This window comes from Ornithodoros turicata, chromosome 7, assembly GCF_037126465.1.
Source record: "Ornithodoros turicata isolate Travis chromosome 7, ASM3712646v1, whole genome shotgun sequence".
Classification (NCBI taxonomy): Eukaryota; Metazoa; Arthropoda; class Arachnida; order Ixodida; family Argasidae; genus Ornithodoros; species Ornithodoros turicata.
The window spans coordinates 14,458,112-14,474,203 of NC_088207.1; the positions used below are offsets into that span (position 1 = coordinate 14,458,112).

General features: G+C 46.4%; 2 protein-coding genes across 2 annotated transcripts in view; one reads left to right on the top strand and one right to left on the bottom strand.

The window, feature by feature from the left end:
- Positions 1-252: 252 nt before the first annotated feature.
- LOC135399567 (uncharacterized) lies at positions 253-3,906 on the bottom strand. The gene is made up of 12 exons (XM_064631299.1): positions 3,602-3,906; positions 3,347-3,533; positions 3,178-3,282; positions 2,627-2,704; positions 2,414-2,482; positions 1,978-2,046; positions 1,841-1,909; positions 1,682-1,759; positions 1,460-1,507; positions 1,033-1,095; positions 843-905; positions 253-669 (listed from the first exon to the last, which is right to left on the bottom strand). Exons 1-12 carry the CDS (start codon positions 3,670-3,672, stop codon positions 544-546), a joined length of 1,026 nt encoding a protein of 341 aa, XP_064487369.1. The 5' UTR covers positions 3,673-3,906; the 3' UTR covers positions 253-543.
- Positions 3,907-4,167: 261 nt separating this feature from the next.
- Positions 4,168-16,092, top strand: part of LOC135400227 (succinate-semialdehyde dehydrogenase, mitochondrial-like) — a 43,915-nt gene continuing 31,990 nt past the window's right edge. The window contains exons 1-4 of the mRNA XM_064632001.1: positions 4,168-4,352; positions 9,575-9,703; positions 10,553-10,675; positions 11,045-11,128. Of these exons, the coding sequence (XP_064488071.1) occupies positions 4,308-4,352; positions 9,575-9,703; positions 10,553-10,675; positions 11,045-11,128 (381 nt within the window). The 5' untranslated portion in view covers positions 4,168-4,307. The remainder of the gene's footprint in view (positions 4,353-9,574; positions 9,704-10,552; positions 10,676-11,044; positions 11,129-16,092) is intronic.

Sequence of the window (16,092 nt, forward strand, 5' to 3'; positions counted from 1 at the left end):
CGTGCAAATAAAGGGTTTTACAGTTACTTGCATGAGTTTCCAAAGGAGCAGAAACACAGAATCTTCCAGTAAATTCATTTATTGATTCCATATTCATACATGCACAGAACAGTCATCAAGACGACTATAGTTAGTGTAGAAAAGAATCAACCATGCAAATCACAACAATGTTGGCATGCTATGAACACACTCAGCACAATTAACAGTTGCTGGCTAAGTGTGTTACCTTCATGCAATACATTTTGGCCAGAAGTATTCAGGATATATTATTTGAAATTCACTGCAAACATAAAGTTTTATACTTGCATGCTTAAATTTATGAATCTCGGGATAAACGATTACACCCACTACTAAGGTCAGGGATAAAAAGCTGGGCTTATTATTGTTGCGAATCGAATTCGCAACAATAACAACAAGCTAGAGATAACTGTCTATAGTTTCATGCTGATTGCTTGGTTTGGTGAAACAAGGCTGAAATTATAATCTGTATATGACGACTAGAACAGGGTATAGAAATAGAGATTTCAGTTTTACCCCAAAACCTCAGGCCATAATTAAGTTAATACCATGACAGCTTATGTGGTCTGATGCCGCAAGTCTTACCAATCGGGACTGGGAACTTGTCCTAGGCTGCACAGGTTCAGCAGCTTCTTGAATAGTCCACTGAAACTGGAGCAAATATAAGGCAAATCATTAGTCTAGTAGATATTGAAACATTACACAAGGTTTATCCTGTTGTAAAAAAAAAAGAAAAAAACTTGCATGACTGTAATCACTGAAAAAAGCATTACTATGCTCTAATAATAACTGTACCATACCATGAGCAAGCAAACCTAACATACATCCATATCTTGGTCTGTGGGAGGGCTATACGGTTCCTGCGGTGACTGAAACCCTGTGCTTTCCTGTAATGTGACACACATCCAATGAAGTAAGTATGTATTGCCACTGATGTGAAATGCCACACTACAAAATGCTAAGGAGGGTGGCAGAGCAGAAGCATATAGCACAGAGTATGCAAACATAACGTACGTCTGTGTCTTGGTCTGTGGGAGGGCTATATGGTTCACCTGGCGATTGGAACCCTGTGCTGCCCTGCAATGTAACACATGTCCATGATAACTAAGTAGGTACCGTCACTGATGTTGAGTTCCACATTATAGAACACTACAGTCAAACTCCTTTATAGCGAACACCTTTTTAACGAAAATACCACTACAGCGAATTTTTTTACAGTCCCGTTGGAGCCCTATAGGTCCAATAATGGACATCCTTTTTAACGAAAATACCTTTACTGCGAATTATTTTCGCTGTCCCCTGAGTTTCGTTGTAAAGGAGTTTGACTGTACAAAGGGTGCTATGAGCAGCACACCACGGGGTATTCAATTCACAAACAAAATAGTGTGTAGCAGAACAAAAATTAATGAGAGAAGAACGCTGTGGAAAAGTAGCCCAGTACCATGTCATCCGTGCTCACAAGTGGGTCCCAGAGGAGGCCAGGAGTCCCCTACAAATACAATATTGTCTTCCCTCAATAAACATTTATATGTTCTGAAATAAGCTATTTGGGAAGAGATATTCAGCAACTTTATATAGAAGTACCATGAACACATGTTGCTACGTAATTGCTTGTGTGACACAATAGCAATTTACAGCAGCCTAATTCTTTGTGTACACTTGCCTGGTCATCAGTGGGCCCAACATGTGCAAAAGGAGGTGCCATGCATTGCACGTCGCTGGGCAGAGCAGCTGCTGCTGACTGAAAATTGAAAATTGCACATGGAGTATTGCTGGTTTTGTTCCTTTGCTTTGTTCCACACGTCCATGCTCCAAGCATTACCGTTTCCCCAGCATCTGTTGGCAGCTCAGTTCCAATCATGGCAGGTTCCAAGAGGAGATCACCAGGCCCCTGTAAATGCTCCTGGTAACTCTCAGCATGTGACGTGATAACAATTTCAGCTACCCCAGTATAGTTACCTGAATGTCGCTCTGCTCCACATGCACAGCCAGATGACGCATGTCACTCGGTAGAGAAGCTGCTGACGACTGAAAATTGAAAATCACGCTCAGGGACTTACTGATATCAAAACAAAAGTAATGAAAAGCACATTTCCACAACTTCATCTGAACCTTGCAGACAGTTAACATTGTCGTATACCTAGAGAGTATGTGTACCAGTGGTATAACCACAACCAGATGTTGGGGGTGCACTTAACTCAGCCCGTCTACATCTGCTAGGCTAACCCATGCAAATCGTGGAAGTTTAATGGGGAAGAGTCTTAAAGAGATTTTGTGCTTTGTGGCACAGTATCATCCAGCAGTTTTTACACAGGGAACACAGCCGTATTGGGGTGGGGTGGGGAGGAGGCAGTCCCCTCCCTAAATCCACGCCTGCATATGTCCCAAGCATTACCACTTTTTCGACGCTTGTTGATGGCTCAGTTCCCACCACTGCATATTCCCAGAGGGGTTCAGGAGGTTCCTGCAAATGTAAAATTATGTTCCTATGTATTAGCATTTGTTCAAAGAAAACTAAAGATAAATGGTAAGACAAAGGGTGGAGGTGCTCTGGGTAGTTTTTGGCACGTGACACAGTGATAATTTACAGTTGCCACATTCTGATCACCTGAATGCTGCTGTGCTCCACGTGCACAGGCAGAACTGCTTGATGGGGAACGGGGCTGGGAGGAGAAGCTGTTGTTGACTGAAAGTAAAAAATTCGACCAGGAGTAATATTGACACCATTGAAAGTAATCAGAGGTATACTTTGGGTGCCCGATTTGAGCCTTGCAGATAATCAGAAGCATCTTGTAGTCAAAAATGTTTTTTCGTTAGGAGACACTATAATCTCCCATTACTCGCGTGCATATTACATGGTGCGTGCTCTTATTTGAAAAGCAACACCGCACGAAGAGGGTTGTAAACAAAAATCAAATAGCACCTTGTAACAACTACTGCAAACATGGCATGTGGTTTTCTTCATTGTTCTGTTTGTGAAGCGCTTTGTTTTCCAATAAAGGCTGACACCCTGTATTGCTATTGAAAGTGTTACCAATTCTTCACGACCTACTTACGGCTCATTCATGACCACATCTACAAAACAGGAAAGCCATATGTTGCACACAGCTTGATTGATAATACCGATATGGTTATTTCCGTGTCTTGCTGCGTTCCTACCTGACCGATGTCCACAGTTTCAGAACCAGACGCTGAGCATGCAGCAGAGCTCGATGCTGATGCCGGATACGGCGATGCTGAGTGGCTGCGTGACGGTGTGACGGGCTGAAAGTATAGCGTCGTTAGATGTGAACTTCATGCATTGTTAACACGAAACTCTTGTCCTTACTTCTGACTGATAGGCGACAGTCGGAACGGCATCGTCTCGCAAACGAACAGAGCTCAACGAGGTTCGGTCAATATGCTCTTCTCGAAAGTGCAAAGAACATATGGAGCTGTACTTTGACGGCTCACGGTCGGGAGGGTAGCCTAAGGCGTGAAGCCAGGCGGCACGACGCTGCTGATTTTTCGGGATCCTACACGAGAAACGATGACGTTACTTAGAGGCCCGCATTTTCTGCGGTTTCAAGCAAATGTCACTCACCTGTGAAAAGTGACACCTTCCAGTCTTCGACCTGAGTGATTCTTGCAGCCGGGTACGAAACAGCTCGGCATGCTGGCGAGACTGCATGCACTTTCGGTTCGCTGCTTCAACCGGACACTCAAAACGAAACAACGGAGACAGCCGTGTTGCAACGCAAGCGATTGAAGAGCGGCCGGCGCGGCGCCAATGTTTACAATATCACATGTACGCGGGCGAGGAGACGGAGAGGTGAGAGAGGAGGCTTGCTTGACCAACGAACATGGCTGCCGGGGAACCCCCTCCCCGTCCTCCGCCGTCCCGTTCGGCGAGACACACTCCCTCCTTAGCTCCTTAGGTTTCTTTCCTCCATGGTTGGTGAGTTTTATGAGGAAGTAAGGTGCAGGCCTCTGGTGCCAGAATCGTCGAGCCTGCAAATAATATTTCCACTTTAATGGAGTTTTGCCCCATACTTTAGCGGAAGTATGGGGTTTCTAGGCGAAAATCTCTATAGAAAAGCTTTAGAGGCCACCATTTGATTAGTACCATTGTAGTACCGATCGTATGTACCATTCACGATTCACGCTAAACGCCGCACGATACCGCTAGCCCCGCCTCCGCTGCTCCTTACTTCATAACTTCATAATGGCAAATAACTCGGCCTTGTGTGTCACCAACACTTTATTGAGCAATTGAACGTCATAGACTTCGTTGATTCCAGCTTCAGAAGATGATGATCTATATCGGGACAAAAATGCACAAACTTAAATGTGTGGTATGTTCTTTCTTCACTCGCTGCATGATACAGAGTTCCGCGTGGACCAAGAGCTAGCAGACGGATTTCTCGGATTGCAATTTACAATTTTCGTCGTGCAGCTTCTCAAACGCTGGGTACAGCTTTGAATGAGCGTATACGTATGTCATATCGTTTCTTTTCTAGTGCACGCGAGCGTCGTGATCTAGTGACTGTGCGATATCTTCTCATTTATCGGTCAAACGTTGACAGCGCAAGGTCCGGGGGTGCGCCTCACTTATATGGAGCGTTCGAGAGAAAACAGAACCGAGAAGTTCAAATGAAGTCCGAGACACAGCACCAACTAAATATGTGAAACAGAGCAGTCGATTCTGTTGCATCGCAGCAAGGCATATAGCTCGGACTTTGCCGGTTGTGAATTGTGGGTCAGTTGTAACGAATATCCTTTTTGAGGACGAGTAAGCTTTAGCTGAAGCTCCTCAGCTAAACCGTCGTGCCAGACAGGATTGTTGACAAAGGATGCATGAGGAGGGAGCCAAACGGAGGAGTGTTGAGGCCGTGTCTTGGAGCTTCAGCACTGATTCTTACTTGGGTGTTTCATTTAATGTGATAAAAAATGGTATTAAAAATTACTTTTCTGCAACAACCTTCGCAATTTTTTTTTATGTGGTACCAAAGTCGTAGGTAATGTATTTTGCAATGCAATGGCATAAACCGATGTGCAGCACTATGTTTCTGTAAATAAATAAATAAATACATAATAATAATAATAATCATAATAATAAAAACAAAAAGAAAAAGGTGAGTTTGGCTTTTGAAAATTTTGATAGTCGATTGGGGAAATTCAATTTCTCACGAATAAAATTTGATGAATGTGCACAGAAGTAATGGCAAAATCTCCTGCGAGATAAATAGCGTTGACCCCACAATGATCAGAGAAGAAGGTTTTTTTCATAAAATTTTTTATCCTGTTGGGTGAAACACCCTGAAAACGAAATGAAAGCGATTCATGCCAATTTTAGTGCAGGCTAGAGTGTTGTAGCTCCACAGGAAACCTTCTGCGGCAACACCCTTCAGTGGATAGCCTGTATGGAAATTAGCCCTTTGCTTCCTTTAACAACTAGGGCGAGACCTCCCCTACGCCAAAACATTAGTTTAAACATCAGGTCTCCCTGTCTCCCCCACCCGCACCCCAAAAAAAGAAGTCGGGATCTTGATCTGCCTCTGCTTCGCCATTGCGATACTGGTTATAGAGCACTTTCTTGGGGGCTTTGGTACAGTGCGTTGTTCATGGGTTCTAAGCAAACTGAACGCAAGTGTCGAAAACTGTCTGAAACTGGGCAACGACCAGGACTGACAAGAGATTCCTATAGTCCTACAAAAAAGCCCATAAATTACTTGAGAGAGATAAAAGGCAAAGGTCATAAAAGTATTGACTTGTCTTAGGCCTTTTTAACACCAGGAACATCGCATTTTTGTCTAACATTACACTCCCCATTCCTCATCTTAAAAATAAAGTTGTTGTTGTCTAACTTAGCATGGAAAACCCTGCCACACTTCTGAAGCATGGAAGTGTCTGATGTAGGGAATTTGCTCCCTGTGTATTTCCAATAGTTGCCTGCCAGTGGAACAACATTTTGTCGGACATAGGGAGGCCTAGGGCAGCGTTTCCCAAACTTCTCGTTGTGTCGGACCCCAAAAACTACTGAGAACCCACTCGAGGACTTCCGTTAAGTACGATTCATGTCGACATAAATAAGGGACGTGAAGAAAGAAAAGGAAAAACAAACGAACAAGGCACCGCCATGCAGGAAATGAGAAGGCAGTATATTTCGATTTCATATTTCGATTTAGATTCGCGCGTCCCCGTCAGAGATGACGTGACCAGCACTCGCCAAGACGGTCTTCGGGCTGTCTTCGGTCGTCGCGGACCCCCACGAACACTCTCGGGTACCCCCGGGGGTCCGCGGACCACACTTTGGGAACCACTGGCCTAGAGGACGACCTGTGTCAGACGTAGGGAGGCTCTGGAGGCCGAAAGATAAGAAAGTGAACTTTGTCGTTGTGGCGTGCTAGCGGCTTAAAGTCGCAAAGGGCACGTTGCGAGGGTCGAAGCGCAGGAGATCGGCACACCGACCGCGGGTGACAATCGAAATATCTTCTGTTGGAAGCAGCTGGATCAGCACGGAACCATACGCAGAATGTGATAAAAAAAAACCTCGATGATAGGAGCAACGAGGTAAGCTTTAAGACCGCTTACGTCTCTCCTCAACAAAACTGCCAGTGGAGAGTTCAACGACACAGATCGCCATTTCGAGCCGCTATTTTCAGCAATAAATAACGAGCTCCACTAACTGTAAAGTAAATAAATGTCGTAAAATGTCACAATGTATAGTTCCTGTCATTCTAAGACTTTCCGATTCCCCCCACTCACTGTGCACCTCGATTTATGAATCCCTCGTCTTACGAATGATTTTCTGAGGAACACACGAGGGTCGTTGAAACCAAATTGAGGGTTGACTGCGCAACGTTCCACTAGCATGTCGCCGCAGCTACGTCAGCCAAACAGGCTGTTGTGTCAATGAAAGAAAGAGAGCACACATGCTCCATCAGGATGAATAACAATCTAGCGGCCTTGAGTTTGCATGTGCTGTCATGCAAGTGCGAGGCCCAACTATCTCGGGTGCAAGCCTTAGCCTTCCACCCTGATAGAAGTGGGAGGGAGATTCCGGAAGCTCTTTACGTAAATGAAAGTGATAACAGTATCGACCACCCTTTCCCCTACCCTAGCTCTAGGTTTTAAAAGGTGAATGTGTCTGTGAAAATAAACCTAGTCGCTAAAAGCGCTTTCGACTTGCATGTCTCTGTTCCCAAGTTTCACGCTATGGTACGGGCATGGCTGCTAGTCTCGGGAAGTTGCCAACCTCTGTGAGGCCGACAGCGGCGAGCCCCTTCAGCGCCATCACCGCCACCATATTTCACCAATGCTGGTTCACTTTGAACCGGGATTAAAGGTTTCTAATACCCCTGCCACACGTGCACCCTTCAGTGATCATTGAAACCAATCATCATTGAACACGCGCGTAGCGCCATCTAGGGTGTAACGTGTCAACCTTTCAGGGAGCGTTGGATCCAATGCTTTTTGCGAAGTTGACACGTTACACGCTTGGTGGCGCCACGTGCGTGTTCAATGACCGTTGAATTAAATGAGCATTGAAAACTGCCCGTGTGGCAGGGGTATAAATCTTTAAGCTAGCGCTCAATCCTTTTTTACAAATGTTAGTTGGTGACGGGACGAATGTTTCAGCGAGTAACAACAACTCGCTTTAGGCCCAGTTTCACCAACGCTGGTTAACCTTGAAGCAAGATCAACTGTTGTTAAAACTTGAAGTTAGTGCTGAATTCTTTTTTGTAAATGGTAGTTGGTGACGTGATTAATGTTTCAGTAACAATAACTCCCTTTTGTGAACCACAGTTAAGTGTTAAATTGAAGTTAAGGGACCTTTGATCTCGGTTCAAGTGTTAATCTGCGTTGGTGAAACCGGGCCTCATAGTGAAGCTGAGTTAAGCGTTAAGTTCAAGTTAAAGTAGCACAGAAGTCACTTTTAACACCCAGTTTTCTTCCTATAAAACTGTTAGCAGGCCAGTAAGATGCACGATGCGAAGTAATTTACACCACAGAGTCATAATTATCGCAGAAATTGAATTTAAAATACGCCGCATAAAGTGACCGTGCGCAACGGTAGTGAAGAGCAGTACCAGCCTGTGATCTGCCTGGAACCTCGCGCTGACGCTATAAGGAGAACGCTCGCTGATTGGCCTAGAGAAATGTTGTCTGCTACTCTGCTGTCGTCTGCTGCTCGGCTGTTCAGGGTTCTGAAAAGAGCCTTTCTCCTGGCTCGGTAGTGCTTCGGCCGCTCCTTCTATCCCCAATTCTCCGGGAGAACTGGCAAAACTGGTTTACGGTGGCAAAGGGACAAGGCGCTGACCCCACTGATTGGCGAACCTGAACGATTTCACCTTATAACGTCATCGGTGACGTGGCATCATACCTCCTCATCCTCGTTATAGCTGGAGTGGCGAGTTAAGGGTGAACGCGCGGAGCCATGTTAATGTGAGTTTTTTTTCTGAGAGACAAATTGCTCACATCAAAACCTTTCGCGCTAGTCGGTATAATGACACACACATTTTCATCAGATGTCTTGATCTGAAATTTTTTCGGATGGCCCTCTGTACTCCTTTAAGAGACCGTTGATCTTGGTTAATCTGTGTTGGTGAAACGTGGCCTATGTCAGTCATTGATTCCACCGAACTAGCTTGCATCGAAGGACTTTTAGAGGTTTTACTGTACATGCAATGAAATGTCGTACCATTACGTTTCACATAGCAGTACAGAAGCTGCTTAATGAACGAAGCTTCTACAGACCCAGTTTAAGAATACAATTCCGTGAGCCCTAAGAAAGATATTTGTACATATGTAGTACCATTACATTTGCTCATGGTGAATGCCCAAATGCTAGCCATGGGGAAGTCATTCTCAGTCATCTCTCTGCGTCATATGTCTGACCACATATTAATGACATGAATCCGATGCCGAAACCTCAGGCACGATGAACGTGAAAGCACCCTCTGCAGGGGTACTATCTAAACATGATCACGTAATATGATGGTAGAGAAAAATAATTTTAAAATTTACATATGCATGTGCATGTTGGAGTGTAGCGGTTCTTGAATACACAAGTAATATACAGGTCAATGTTGAAATAGAAGCTCTGCCGTTGCTTAGATTGACCAGGTAAAAAAAAACAACAGAAAAGTACATAAATATAAATATTTGCAACATATTAATCTTCGTAAATTTTGTGAGTGCAAAATAATAAATAAGAATTGTACTCGCAAATAATGTGGCAGTTATCCTGAACACTGTCGCATCACAACAAATAAATACATATACAACACACACCTTTATTCGACTTGTCGATTGTTGGAATCCTCCTGACCTCCTCACTATTCGATGGTGACGTTCAAAGATCTCAACATGCCACTGTTTCCAACAGGGTCCTTGCATTCATTCGGCAATGCGAAACTGCTTTCCAATTGTGAAAGCAAGTATACTGGAAACCAAATATCTTTGGAAACGACTAATTCAATTGATTCAGAAAAAATTTATGACACAAAGACATGTATTATGCGAAAAGAAATGCTGAAAATAATTGCGCACCATCTCTTGACCTTATTTTCAGGCACCTCTCTTTTCGTCGTTAACGAGGCAGCTTACTTCGAGCCCGTGCAGACAGAACTATGCGCTTTTGAAGGAAAAGGCTTTCATCGATGATCAGTGGAAACCATCTGAAGCCGGAGCAACGTTTGAGGTACGAGTTTTCACATTTGAATATACCAAAGTTACTGTTACAGTCTCCTCGGATTTTGTTCATGTAAGCAGACGATATTGCTTGTGAGAATTTGGGAACTTGTTGTTGTAAGGAAGGATTTTCTCGTAAGGAACTTGCTGAAAAGTAGCCACATATCCATCCATAGTGAGGATCAAACTGTCAATACATGTGGAAATGATTACACGTAGAGAATATTTCTCATGGTATGGAGGTTGTTGCACCTAAGTACGAGTAGCTATGTACGATATTACATCTACACGTCACAATGTTTTTTTTATATACATGTGTTTGTGCCACGAGGATCTGTTTTGCACTGTAATTTATTTCAATTACCCTCAGCAACACACCTATTACACACAGCAAACATGATCGTGTAGTGCGTTTTAAAATAAAATAGTGTCTGCAATTAAGATGATACATGAGAGTGTGGCCATTCCCTTCTGCTGCAGTTTATGGTAAAAAAAAAGGCACGAAAAAATCAAATCGAAAATGAGAATTACAATATTTTAGTAACTAATAACATTCAACAAATAAAATGCCAGTGACATTGACCTCATGCTGTGAAGGCAATGTTGTGAGCTGTCTTTTATACACACTTAGAACAGGAATATTAGGAACTGGACTGGTAAAATATTATCGCTCACTAACCAAGCATGGTTCTTCTCAACTCTCCTGCATTCTCCGTGTAACGAATGCAGCACAGGAGGTACTGCTACTGGACGCATATTTTTCTTTCTCAGAATCATGCCTCAAAATTCCAGCATACACAAACAATGTGCATCGATTAAGCGATTCACTGCATGCATATATGCTTCGTTCACATTGCAGGTAGTCAACCCAGCCAATGGACAAACGATATGCAGTGTTAGTGACTGCGGCGTCAGTGACGTCGACCATGCCGTTACTGCTGCAAAAGATTCCTTCAGAACTTTCAAGGCTGCAACCGCTAAGGTAAGAGCACGATCGATGTTGAAGACGAAATGGCACAAACAGAGGCAACCTGTTGGGGGGTTTGTGATGCGTCTGTGAAAGTAAAGTGGAGGAGGGTGTCTTCAGCACAGTTAATCCTAGTCCATAAGCTCTCTCGACTGTTTGACGGCAATAGTCACATGATTATTATTACGACCATCAAACAGCTCAAAAGCTTATTGACAAAAGCTTATAGATTTGTCGGGACAGTCAAATTGTTTGTCTTACCTGTTGCACACACTCGGCCCTTTTTCAATACTGACAGCTGAATGTTACAGTTATCTGGGACTCCCCCTCTAAATGAATGAGCAATGACGATAGCTCTCATGTCCTGTACTTCTCTCTCCGTAGGAACGTTCTGCACTGTTGCGGAAATTTTTTGAGCTTCATACAAAACACAGCGAAGATCTTGCGCAGCTGCTCACTGCCGAAAATGTAAGCAACCATACCTGGCATGTTTGTAAGTTTCGCCAAGTGTTGCCACGGTGGAGCTTTGCCCAGTTTATGAACAGGTATAATGGAATGTCGGCATTCCCTTCGAAGGAATACATGTTTTCGGTTCACTCTGATCGAGAGGCTGACTCTGAGGGGGACGTTAAAGGGCGTTGGTCAAGGACGCCACCTATGGCCACATTATTGTCTCGCTAATGCAGGTGTGGCATTCACAAGCAGATAAATTTGGAGAGCCTCACCCCGCTATGGCATACTTTAGGGCCACCACAAGTTTTCGTGCAAACCATTAAAATGAGTGGGAGTTAACCTGCTTTGACACTGTGCAGGTTGCTACTTGTGTGTGTGTGGGTGGGGGAGGGGGGAGGAAGCAAGGAAGCCGCAGAGAGCACACTCCGTGGCCTCCACTATATGGGACATTGTGACATTATTGTTTCTTTCATGCGGTTCATATCATGATGACAGGAACCACTGTAGATGCGATGTGCAGAGCTGTCAGGTGCTCTCCCATACAAGTGCACCGAGGTACCGAATAATTGTTGCACATTTACAACTACTTACAAACCAAGTTAGCCGTATAATACGGGACCAAAACGTTTTTTCAGATAAACACCTTGGGTATGGATTACTGCATTACTGTTATTTCCACGCATATTTTGAAGTTGTGCCTCCCATTAACTTGTGGCGGCCGGACAGCCGGATTTGTGGACAACGACGAGGATGGACACGCTCTCTGAGCTCCCGCTTCAGTTCCACCGGCGTGGCCATGGAGATAGGGCACCGTCATCGCCAGTCGGGACTCATGTAGAGGAACAACACCTCCTCTACATTTGGTGACCCGAACAATGAACACCATGTTCGGCATAATTCGGCCGTCTGCCATCTAAAATTTTTGCACCAGCTTCGATGGCATGGCGCCGAGCGTCGAACCCAGGAAGCCTACCAGCCCAGGAATGCCCTATGTTGGTGCAACGATCCAATCACCAACTTCAACAGCCTTTGAAGATCGTTGCTCCCGTACCGGTCTTGGTGCTTTCACTGCGCCTGCCTCGACTCTGCTCGCTATCAGACTGCTGCTTCAACAGGTTTCGTACCTGCTCATGCACATGCCTCGCTCTGGGCACATTCTTGTACGGCTCCCTGCACTTGGCAAGTTAATGGCCATATTGCTACGCACAGCCATCGGCACACAGGTGAGTTCACTGCATACCAAGCGTCACATTCACGGACCAGATCTGCCCCGCAACATTTCGCCGTTCTTCTGCCGACCGCGACGCCCGAGCCCCGCGCTCACCCGCCGGTCGCGGAAGTCGCGGCAGCCGACGCCACGCCAGGTTTGAGCCGGCGTCTCACCACGGCTCGCACAGCCTCTCCTCACTCTCCTAACCTGGGACTCTCAGAGCTTCGGCTCCCGTGCCGGTCGTGGCACCCCAGGCATAGACCTTGACAGCGCCCTCTGCAACTTCGCTGCAGATCTCTTACATAACACCTCGTGCCAACAGTCTTCTTCCACTCCTATCCTGCACAACGAGGATGTGACATGTCGCCAACGTGTGCCGTACATGCACCCATTCAACCGTGCACGTCATCCACGGTCGCCCTTGCTGCCCTCCTCTAGTGAAGTCATGGACATCTTCTGCTTTATCACCGCTCCGCTTCTGAGGGGGGAGTGATGTGGCGGCTGGTGGACAACGACGAGGATGGACACGCGCCTGGAGCGCCCGCGTGAGTTCCACCGGCGCGGCCATGTCGATAGGGCGCCGTCATCGCCTCTCCGTGGCGTACCATCACGGCCGGTCGGGACTCATGTAGAGGAACAACACCTCCTCTACAATTAGACAACACAACTAGACAACGATTAACAATTAGACAACACGACTTGGGACACAGCATTGACCTCGGGAGACCGCATGTCCCCAAGGTCAAGAGGAAGGTGGAAGCTGGGGATGCGGAGGCAGAGCAGTCGGATGGTGACAGGCGGACTGTGCGGATGCGAGATGCTTTTATGCAAGGAATTAAAGTAATGTAAGCTACATCCCATTTTGTGTCTGAGTCATTCTTGTTTGGTAGTAAGGAACGACTTTGGCTATTAAAGCACCCACGGTAGGGTTGAAGGCCAACTGGAGGCTGTAACCTACATTTGGTGCCCAACGTCGTCAGGGCTGTCTCAAGGAATGCGCGGGGCTCAGTGCTGTGAGCAGGTGCGGGGCCTTATACAAAAATGATGGAAATATCCTGACATCGTGCGTAGGGCGGGTCCATATAGTGTCCTGATAATGTGCTGGACACTCACTTTGGGGACTCTGTCGTTTCCCGTGTAGTCCGTGATGTTCGCTGGAAGCACGGGACACCGTGGGGGCCTCACCAGCCGCACATGCCTAGAGCTTGCCTCGAATGTGGTTGCCATTCCGTTGTTTGCCATTCAGGGGTGACTCTGAGCGTGCTTGCGTTTTTTTTTTTTGGGGGGGGGGGGCCCTGATAGGATCTTGGCATGGTCACAGGTGTTTTAGTCAGTTGCAAAAGAGTATTAACATTGTCGTCCGGTGACCGTGACGAAGCAGCGACAGGCGATAATGGGGTGAACCCCGAAGTCACTGGAGAACGAAGCGGGAATGGCACTATTACCATGATTAAAAGTGTTAAAACCCCAGTGCTGGGGAGCTAAAAAGACAGACACAGACACATTGCTGAAACATCTCCCCGACACTGGAGTTTTAACGCTTTCAATCGTGATTCTAGAAAACCGAACGGCCCAATTTTTAACCTTTTTTTGATGGCACTATTGCCGAATCTAACTCATGCAGCGGTGACGGGGCCGTATCGTCCTGATGCGGGTGACAAATCTTGTCACCGCGCTGACGCGACAGACGAGTGGGGTGCAAACAAGAAACAAGCTTGAATTCCTCTCTTCCTTCGAGGCTCCATCCAAGTATGGCTGTTTCTGCGTACTCGGGACATGCAGGCGGGAAGTTGGTTACAGATTTCCTGTTGGAATAAACCTCTACCCGAGAAACGTCATCATGACGTTGGTAGACAGAGCGAAACCGAAACAAATCGGAAGGGGAGAGCTGGTTTCCAGGAATGGGCAGTTGTTCGCTGAAAGAAGAGTAGGACCGAAGGTCGCGTCCCTTTCAGAGACCATCGTAATCCCCTCAAGACCGTGGCTTTCGGGCGCGACCTTGTTCGCCACTAGCTTTGAACGTAGTTCAACTCTACCAAACTCGTGGCGCTGTCGAACATTATGACGTCATTTGTTTACAAACAGGTAGAGGTCCATTGGAAACTTATCAGACAGCCTTCACAGCATTCGATGACCCAGGCAGATAGTCCTTGTAGCACTGAATTGGGAATGCTGAGCGCTGCAGAAAGCTGCAGAAGCTGTTCAGTTCAATGGCAGACTTCCGAACGTGATTCGAGGAGTTCTTCTTTCCCGATTCCGCGATTGGGGTGTGTGGGGAACTCGTTTGCCGGACCCAGTATGCTCATGAAAGCCTAACAGAGTTAGTGAAAGTCATTCAAGAAGTCTATAGTAGGGCCGACCCCGGGGCTTGTGAGCATGGAAAGGTTTCGCTTGTCATCCTAGTTTTTGTCCTTTTCTCTGGGGGAGAGCATTCGACTCTCTCAATGCACTTGCACGTGAGGCTCTGGTAAAACTGGCAGGCCTTTTGTCTGAAGTACAGTACCGTCCCCCACCACAACCCAAAGATGTTGTTGAACCTGGGTGTGCGCGGGGCGAAGTGGTGGGTTCGGGGGGGGGGGGGATGGTGATTGGATGATAGCCCCCGAAACATACGTTCATACATTGAATTTCCCTCTCTCCCTCCCCACAGCGTGTTTAGACAAAGAAGCCCTGCAAAAGTGAGGGTGTGCACCTGCACCTGGTGGCAGTGGCGTACCTAGAGCTACCTGCGCCCATGGCAACATGGTTAACATGATGTCCTTGGGGATGCGTTTTCGTGTGGTCCGCACTAGGTTTCACACTACAACCTCCCTAATGGCGGGTGCTTTAGATCATTTATGAATGTGCCAGGTTGAGTGCCCGACCTGGCACATTCACACCCGACCACATAATGGCGCCCCTGTTCACCTGGCGCCCATGGCACCTGTCCACACCTGCCACACCCTAGATACGCCACTGGTGGGGAGTGCGGGATTCTTCCCTGACAGGAAAGGAAGTGGCATCCATTCCGGCGGATGCCGGAGAAAGCAAAGAGGTGCCCAGTGGCAGGTTGCTACCAGCGGACCACAGGCGCGCGCCGCCCAAGTGTTATGGGCGTAACAATAGGGTTGGGTCATTACGTTATAACCCTGCTTTTTCGCAGTCTTACCTTTCACAATCCATTTTTTTTTATCTCTCGCGAGCGCGCATGCACGGGGGCATGTCATCCTTTCCCGCCTCCCTCGTGTTGTGTGCAACCTGAATGTGCTATAACTAAACTCGCGATTTCAAAATAGTGACCACGTCCAGGATAAACTCTTTAACGAGAGTGCGCCAGTTCTACGTCTATGTGAAGAGGGGAATCACCACAGAACAGGTGGGTTCCCAGACCTTCGACCTGCTCCACGTGGCCGTAAAACACCATTAGTCTGACCTACTTTCGAGATGACCAGGTGCCCACACTATTCTCCTCACAAATCCCCTCGCACTGGCTACGAGAAAACGAAACAGAAACCAAAACTACCGGAAGTAGTGCCAGACATCCAATATGATGAATGAAACAGATGGCTTTCCCTAGAAGAAATGCCATTCCATAACGTAGAAGAGGCCAGCTTAAGTCACTTTCGATGCAAGATATGCAAACAGGACTTCTCAAACATATGAAGCGAAATCGAGAAATACTTCGAAACAAGACAAACACGAAATGACACTTGGACTAATTAAATTGCTCCCTGCAGAAGCATATAAAAGAACTCCAGGAAGAATGCTTAGCTCTAAGGATTCAGTTGAA

Excerpts from the sequence above, each read along its gene's own strand:
- LOC135399567 (XM_064631299.1), bottom strand. The coding sequence starts at position 3,672 with ATGCCGAGCTGTTTCGTACCCGGCTGCAAGAATCACTCAGGTCGAAGA. Across the intron at positions 2,705-3,177 it reads AAACTGTGGACATCGGTCAG|TCAACAACAGCTTCTCCTCC; the intron begins GTAGGAACGCAG and ends TTTTACTTTCAG. Across the intron at positions 2,483-2,626 it reads TGGAGCACAGCAGCATTCAG|GAACCTCCTGAACCCCTCTG; the intron begins GTGATCAGAATG and ends TTACATTTGCAG.